Source organism: Epinephelus lanceolatus, chromosome 8 (genome assembly GCF_041903045.1).
Source record: "Epinephelus lanceolatus isolate andai-2023 chromosome 8, ASM4190304v1, whole genome shotgun sequence".
Taxonomy (NCBI): Eukaryota; Metazoa; Chordata; class Actinopteri; order Perciformes; family Serranidae; genus Epinephelus; species Epinephelus lanceolatus.
This window is the reverse complement of record NC_135741.1, coordinates 25,466,472-25,475,323: the sequence shown is the minus strand read 5'-3', so window position 1 is coordinate 25,475,323 and position 8,852 is coordinate 25,466,472. Positions and strand designations below refer to the sequence as shown.

The following is an 8,852-nucleotide window of genomic DNA, read 5'->3' as shown; positions in this document are numbered from 1 at the left end:
ACACTGTCTATGTCATGTTTATGTTTATATGGTTTTCTGTGGTATGTGTGGGAGAGGGTTATTTGTTATTTGTTATCTGGGGAATATGTGGGAAGAAGGTCTGTTATCTGTTATATGTTGTGTATGCTGCCCTGAAACCAACCTGACTGATGATGTGTGAAAACAGTTATCCCCCTGGGGACATTAAAGAACCTAACCTAACCTAAGATGTCAACATGGATGTCTGTGCGGCTTTCTTTTTATGTTTAGGTCATTTTTGAATAATTTCTAATTGTATACACTGTATTGTTGTTGATGAAAACTAAATTAAAATTAAGTTCTAAAAAAAAGAATTGGGCAATTCCATAATATACAGCTCTGCATGAAATACAAACAGACCAATTTACTTAGCAACAGACTTTTACTTTCAGTAAAGAATGTTTTTTTAGTCTTTATCTAAGACAATAGTGTAGACAAATCATATAAGACAAATAAAAAACACATAAAATACATCAAAAGCAACACAGGGGCCAGAAGTACAGGCAGAGAAAAAGACTAAATCATAGCACCAACTACAGGATAAGATGATCCATTATCAGTCCTTGTATATATAACAGTACAGTCCTCATAGGTTTAGAGTTCTTTAAATATTTTATGGCATTCATATATTCATCCTAAATACAGAAATAAACAGGTTTGAACAATTGGCAACACTTCATAAGTCAGCCCGCGTTTTAGAGTGTACCTCTCGCCCCCTTTCCCGGGAGTTAGCGTATAACTCCCGGGAACTTACATGTACTTTCCCGGGAGTTAGAGCATAATTCCTCCCGGTCACTTACCACATACTTTCCCGGGAGTTAGAGTATAACTCGTCATTTATGTAATTTCCCGAAACTTATGGTTTAATTTCCTCATATGAATCTGTATATGTATGAAGTGCAATAAAAACAAATGCTTTTGCCCTTTGCTCATGGCAGTTGATTCAGTACCTTTAATATAGCCTATGTGTCATTAGGCAATTTCACCCACACTCCAGGGTTTTAATATTTATGTTTTGTTTACATTTCATTGAATGAGTTTGAATATGAATATTTCAAGAAATGGGTCTATATTCTGCAAATTGCCTAATTAACAGGCAGGCTGGAGGTCAAAGCAAACTTACCTCTCTCAAGTGCACATCTCTGGAAGTCTTGTAGTGCCATCCGAGGATGAAACACAAACAATACAGTAATGGAATAATATAGCCTACATATATCTTATAATACACAGTAATGAGTTATAAAATGTTTTTATTATTTAATTACACAGAAACCACATGGTAGGTGCTGTTCTCACATCTACAGCGTACTTTCACCAAAACATACAGGGAAACTAGGCATTACTTTCCACCTAAGTATATACTAACAACAGAGACCGGGCTGGATTATGAAGTTTGCACTGTTTGCCTGTCCTTAGTATGAAAGTACTAGGTAATGTATAAATGTGTAAAGTGGGCGAGAGGTACACTCTAAAACGCGGGCTGACTTATGAAGTGTTACCCAACAATTTCATTTGCATTTGTGTGGGGGGTATTTAGCAAGCCAAAATAAGAGATTAATGATAAAGTAAGTAGGTTAAGGAAAGTATTAACTTACTTTTTTTTGTAAGACAGCTGTCAAAGTCTGACGTCAGAGCGACGTCACTAATTAGAGAGGTGTGGGTGCTGTCCAGGGTGCTGAATCCTGAGCCAAGTCTGTCACCGCAAAGCAGCCACAGCAGCAACAGGTGTGTGTGTCTGTGTGTTGTGGTGAGGAGTTTATAGACTCACATGTGGATTTAAACACTTGGATGAAAATGTTCAGATGTTCTGAAGGCGCAGAATATTTAAGACATATTTAAGAGAAGCTCGTGGACATGGATCTGCTTCCTGCCCAGGAGGCTGCTAAAATCTACCACACCAACTATGTGAGAAACTCTCGAGCCATCGGAGTGATGTGGGCCGTGTTCACCATCTGCTTCGTCATCATCACCGTGGTGGTCTTTATCCAGCCCTACTGGATCGGGGACAGCGTCAACACCCCTCAGGCCGGATACTTCGGCCTCTTCCACTACTGCATCGGTAACGCGCTCACCTCGGAGCTCACCTGTAAGGGCAGCGTGCTGGACTTCAGCTCCATCCCCTCACCGGCCTTCAGGACCGCCATGTTCTTCGTGGGGACCTCCATGCTGCTGATCGTGGGCACCATGGTCTGCTTCAGCTTGTTCTTCTTCTGCAACGCTGGGAATGTGTACAAGATCTGTGCCTGGATGCAGCTGGCCTCAGGTAAGGAGGAAGAGTGTGGTCTTTACTTCATAGGCTACTCCTACTGCACCACAGCTCAGAGGTTATTTTACTCCACTACATTTGTTTTGACAGATATAGTTACTTCTTACTGTTCAGATCAAGATTTCACATTAAAAAAACAACAACAACAAAACGCATATAAGTAAGTACCCAACAGCATGTAAAGTACTTAAAACTAGCTTCAACACCAGTGGAAATAATACCATTCCTTTCACCACTGTTAAATACATTAGGCTGTAAAATTATATTAACACCAGTGGAAATAATAATATAACGTATATAACAGTGGTAAAATAAGTATTTAAGTCATTTACTGAAGTAAATGTAGTGACACCATCAGAGGAAGGACCAAAGTCATTGTTTTGCAGGTTACATAAGTCTCAGGTCTTAAGTTTAGTTTAGTTTAATTTAGTTCAGTCATTTTCCAACTTGCAAAACTCATATACACTGGTAGATAGACAATAAATAAACTTTAAGTTAATGCTTTAAAAACAAAACAGGACCAAAAAGGTGCAGGCTGAAACCTTAGCTTATTATACCTACCCTTTTAACATTAATTATTTTTGTCAGCTCCCTTTGAATTATACAAGTAATTATACAAGCCTCACATGGTTGCACTCAGGCACCAAGTCCTGCATCTTAAACTTTGAGTTTTGAGTCAGAACAGCTCTTGGCCAAATTTTTACAACAAGGTAAAAATATATTAAATTTACAAAAATCATGAATGCTTTTTAAGAACTGCATTTATTTGTTTGAACAAATTTGTTAAAATGAGTGCTATTGAATTTAATTATAAGAAAAGGAGTGCTGACATTGCACTTAAATAGCATATAGCACTATTAACCAGTAGCACAACAGAAATAATGTTGCATGTTTCTGTCCTCGCTTTTTGTTTTTAACTCACCTCATGTTGGAAAAATTTCTGCAAATTTCCTCCAAAAGCTCCAAGTCACAAGTCACTGGTGTTGTAGTCCAAGTCAAGTTGCAAATATTTTTTGATTTTATCAAGTCGTGTCTGATCAGTTGACCTTACAATCAACTGAAGCTGAAAGATAATTCAATATAAGGTTGAATATTTACTGTGAGGCTGGTTAACAACGGGGATTACAGCAGTGATAATCCTTAAAATATCATCAGATTATTGAAACTGATGCATTGTGCTAAAAATACAGTGGCAGTACAGTAACTGTGTGACCAAACAATTCACTGGGTTTAGGATGAAGGTTTGAAATACACAGGAGTCTATTGCTGTTCATATTCAGAGTAAAGTTAAGGTCAAAGGTCACACAGTCTTTTAGAGAAACACTAAGGAGTAAGTGACTCCACCATTTACTCCACTTTTTGAAACCTTGTAGTTGTTTCAGTGTCTGCATCTCATTGTCAAAAAAAAGCCAACTTTTTACATTTTGTCATTTAAGTACAAATTCAACACAACCTTTAAAATCATAGCCAAAGTTCAGCTCCGGAATATCAAAATTGAGACGAAGCTGCATGTTTGAGGGATGAGTGAGGCGTCTCTTATGAACTGTAAACTGAGTGTGAGGTGATAAACTCATCTTCTCACCTCTCAGTTTTCAGGCGAGGTGTGTGTTTGTACTAGATGTGTTGTTCTTCACTGTGGAAGCCAATAAGGATCCAGTTTCAGCCCAGACTCTGACACCTCTGATGGTGGATCGCTTACATGTAACAATATCAGGTGTTACTGTGTTGTTTACTGATCTGAACTCACACCTGAAACACACCAGGGATGAGGAAATGAGTCGGATGAGCCTATATAACAACTGTTGGAAGAAATACTCATGTCCTTTTCTTGTGTCAGAGTACAGAAGTACTGAAAGTACTCGTCCTGCAGCAAAATGTCCCCTTGTGACTGATATATTATCATATACACATTATTATATGCTTTACACTGATGCAGCAGTGTGTTAGCAGCATTTAGATACAATCGGGTAGTTTTTTTTGTGTGTGTGTGTGTGTGTGTGTGTGTGTGATTTTTTTTTTACAATAGTTTTCAAGCTATGGGTCAGGTCCTTCAAAAGGGTCACCAGAAAAATCTGAGAGGTTGTAAGATGATTAATGGGAGACAGCAAACCATGTACGCACACAGACCCACGCATTCACACACACAACATCACAAACACTTGTCACCGGTCCAATGATGCCTCTCTTTGACAATTGGCGAAATGGTGTGTATGTGTATGTCTTTCTGTTAAGTTTAGTCATGTTATGTGAATCATTTCAGAACATAGACTGTATTTAAAAAAAAGGACATGTCAAATAATTCTTTACCAAAGATGGTCTCTGTCATTATAAGTAGTTTTCATCATGCTGCTGTATGTTCAAGTGTTCATTTTCCTGCTAAGTTTTAATTAGAGAGAGGAATAAAAGTGGGTTTCATGTCATGCCTTCATGAATCTCTCTAGAGCATATTTGTGAAATAATGGATGATCTTTCCTATTTGGACTTTGAACACTTATTTAAATGAAACCATCTGAGAGGTTTACGGGTTAAATGTCTCTTTGATTTAACTGCGAATCTCTGGTAGACATCTGAAATGAGACATGGAGCCCAAAACAAACTATTGTTTTATTAATATGTATAATTAGCATTGCATTAGCATTGTCGCCTCACAGCAAGAGGGTTCCTGGTTCAAACCCAGGGTGGGAGGTTCGAACCTCAGGGTGGGGGGTTCCTTTCAGTTTAGCATTAATTGTTAAAAAATATTTAGTTATAATTCAGTTTTTGTTTGTTTTGTTTGTTTTTTTTGTAATATTGGGGGTATTTATCAGGGGCAATATTTAGGAAATACATGATAGAATACAAAATAAAATAAAATACAAACACAAGACTTAATGAGGGCAGTTAACTCAGAGTCATGTGGACATCTCAGTCTCAATAAACATATGCACCAATGCCTCCTCATGGTTGTTGTGTTGACAAATGTTAAATATTTATTATTTTTTAGAATATATCAATTTTATTATATCTAGTTTTGTAAGTAAACCGTATAATTCCAGCTAATTTTCTAGTTTATTTTTATTTCAGTTAACTAAAATGTTTTGTTTTTTTCCCCACATTTTGTTCTAGTTTTTAAATTAGTTTTAGTTAATTGTAACAACCTTGATTTCCACCACTGAATATAACTTGGCCATTCCTTGAAATGCACATACCTACAAAATCCATTTTTTTAACCTAAAGTTTTTCACAGTAGCTGTGGCAGAGGTCCAGAGGACACTTTACCAGATGAAGAGTATTTAACATTTAACAACTTTAATAACAGTACATCATACAAACAGCCCCGCTGAGCATCTTCTGCTCCGCTGTGCCATAAATAAATGAACCCTTTGGTACTTTATGGGGGTACATTGTGCCTTATCCTGCACCGGGGGCTCAGAAGAACCTCCCTAATAATTATTTATCAAAGTAAGAGCACACACAAGGGGTAATTATTGCAAGGCTACACCATTTCAGTGACCGTCTTCTTCCCCCGCAGCTGCCTTGATGGTGATGGGCTGCATGATCTACCCAGACGGCTGGGACTCTCCGGAGGTGAAGAGGATGTGTGGCCAGAGGACAGATAAGTACAGCCTGGGGAACTGCACAGTGCGCTGGGCCTACATCCTCGCCATCATCAGCATCCTGGACGCCCTGCTCCTGGCACTCCTGTCCTTCACCCTTGGCAACCGGCAGGACAAACTGCTGCCAGATGACTTCGAGGTGGAGGGAGGAGGAGGTAATGCAAACAACATTATGGGTAGTTTAATGCTGCTTCAATCAAGTAAATGTTTATCTTAAAACATTAGGACACATACAGTACAAGTACTTTTTTGCAAGTCATATGAGCCCAACAAGGAGGCAGTTAACTTGGATTTGGTGTATAAGAAGCCTCTACTTCCTGCATTACACTGATAATCCACTGGATGATGGTTAACATGTGCAAGATTATAAACAATGGGGTTTAGCAGTTATTGATCTTGTTGAAAATGTAGAGGACTCAGAAGCTTTTGTGTCAAATATGATATTAATAATGTTATAGGGGTTATTAATCTAGGTTATCCCTACAGATTTTTAGTTTGTGTGTCTACAAACCAGTATTATGTAGCAAATGCCCAGTGTTTTAAAGGTATTCCTCACTCACAAAATGACCATTTGTGTATCAGTTACCTTCATGTTATGATTTTCTCACAGGCCTCAACACTAAACGAAGAATCCAAAAACTGAGGAAATTCTTGAGGAATCAAAGTCACAGGGGGCTAAACTATATCAAAGCATCCATTTACAGTCTCTCACACCACTCAGTCAGTGTAATTCAAAACTTATTCATCTAGTTGTATGCTCAGTACTTCACAAACAGACAACCCTTTCCAACAGGAAACTGAACTGAAAGTGAAACTTATCTATGCCCTCTTTGAAGCAAGACTCTACTGACAATAACGGTAATTTTACCTTGCTACGGTTTTTAGCAAGGTAAAAATTTTTAACGAGTACGGTTTGTTTGTTAGTTTGTATTATTGTGTGACTTTGGTGTTTTAAAGGGTTAGTTTGGATTCATCAAAGTCACATGATAACTCAAACTAATTAAGTAATTGAGGCAGCACTAGACAAGCAGTTCTTGTGTTCAGCAAGGTAAAATTATGGTTTGTGGTTGTTTTTGTTAAGAGTCTGGCTTTGAAAAAGTTTTACTTTCAGTTCAGGTCCCTGCTGCAAAGGGCTGTCTGTTTGAGAAGTACTGAGCATACCACTGCATAAATGAGATTTGGATTATACTGCACGAGTTGTGTGAGAGTTTATAAACAGATGTTTTGTTATAGTTTTGCTTTTGTTAATCGTGGCTCCCTGTGACTTCGATTCATCAAGGATTTTCTCAGTTTTCCTCTTTTACCACGGGCATGCAAAAAAAAGTTTTCTTCAAAAATTCAACGTAACACAGGTTGAGTAATCAATATACAAATGATCATTTGGGGGCTGAAGTGTTCCTTTATGTGTGCCAGATTGTCAACAATAGGTTTGTCAATAATTGTTGATCTTGTTGATGACGTAGAGGTCTCAGAAAATGTTTTCCTTTACTGTTTTAGTTTGTGTCTATAAACCAGTATTACAGGGTAAAGGCCCAGTGTCTTGATTCCATTAACTAAAGGTATTCACAGAGGTGCAAACTCATCAGAGGTGGAAAAAGGCGACAAAGATGTGAACCCTCTTGAGCAGTGGTTCCCAACTGGTGGGTCATGGTCCAAAAGTGGGTCACAAGTCCATTGTTAATGGCCCATAAGTGACTCAAGAATGTGTCGAGTTTGTAAAAAACACTTTATTTTGAAGTACAGTGAATTTCCGGCACATAGCTTTTATTTTGAAGTGCCATTTCCTGCTGTAGAGTGAGTGAATAGCAGACAGCTACTTAACAGAGACAACAAACTAGCTCAATGATATGACCACACACAAGCATGACGCTGAATTTATTCAACTCTAAGGACCTTGAACTAATGACTGAGGTGAAATCTGGAACCTGTGGCTGGACCAGTTGGAAACCACTGCTCTATAGGGCTCCAGATGAAGGATTTTTTTTAAATATCAGCTTTAAAATATGGATTTTCAGTCAATTTCAGCAGAAAGATGGAGGGAAAGACTCACCCTAGAAACAATGTAGCCTTACTGCTACAAAAGTAATCTAAGGGGGAGATCAGTTCATGGCATGTGGGTGCAGAGCCAGGTCCAAAACTGTGCTACGGAACATTTTCCTATGTTGTAGCTTATAAAAATGAATGAGGATTTTGCTCTTTACAGCTCTAACAACTGCTTTTTGGTCAATTAAAGACAGGACTTCTTTCATAAGAGCATTTTTTCCTCTTTTACAGAGAACTGATGAACACAGACCTCCAGGACCAAAGTGTGATGCTGATGTGCTTTGAGGGCAATGAGCAAGCATCCTGAAATGTCATGATGTACTTTTGGTTAATTGAAATGTAGCAGTCTTTGCCTGCTTCACCATCCTGGCAATAAATTCCGTACTTGAAGTCACAAACCTAATAAACCCAGAGAAACAAGCTGGATACAGTCACTTTGTATTGTATGAACATCTGTTTTTATTGTATGGTGTGTTGTACAGTTTTGTAAGTTGACAGCTTACAGTACGTCTATGCTCTTGAATCTGACACTGATGTAAATTGTTGTTTTGACCTAGGCTCAACAGATACATAGGTTACTCTGATATGATCAATTTGGGACACCATTACATAACATCGGATCTCACCATTTCTATGGTTAAAAACAGTGACATTATTGAACAGTTGGCCATACACACAATGGAGCGCGAACACATCTTCCATACGCTTTATTAAAACACAGCTACCCAGCTAAATAAGTTTAGCTAAGATATAAGATCTGTTAAAAACTGTACATAACTGTAATATACATAAAGGCAAACTCTTTGGTACAGATATATACAGTTTATTTTCACTTTTTTTCCTTTAAATTGGGCTTCTTAACATGTCCTCTTGTTGAAACCTTTAGAACACTATATTCCTGAATTGTAATAGTTGTATGAGAATACCAG

The 8,852-nt window shown here is 38.0% G+C and overlaps 1 protein-coding gene across 1 annotated transcript; it reads left to right on the top strand.

Annotated features, from left to right (window-relative positions):
• The first annotated feature begins 1,729 nt into the window (after positions 1 to 1,729).
• On the top strand, positions 1,730 to 8,357 carry lhfpl5b (LHFPL tetraspan subfamily member 5b). The gene is made up of 3 exons (XM_033628512.2): positions 1,730 to 2,281; positions 5,796 to 6,035; positions 8,155 to 8,357. The coding sequence occupies exons 1-3, from the start codon at positions 1,873 to 1,875 to the stop codon at positions 8,160 to 8,162; spliced, it is 657 nt and encodes a 218-aa protein (XP_033484403.1). The 5' UTR covers positions 1,730 to 1,872; the 3' UTR covers positions 8,163 to 8,357.
• The last annotated feature ends 495 nt before the right edge of the window (positions 8,358 to 8,852 follow it).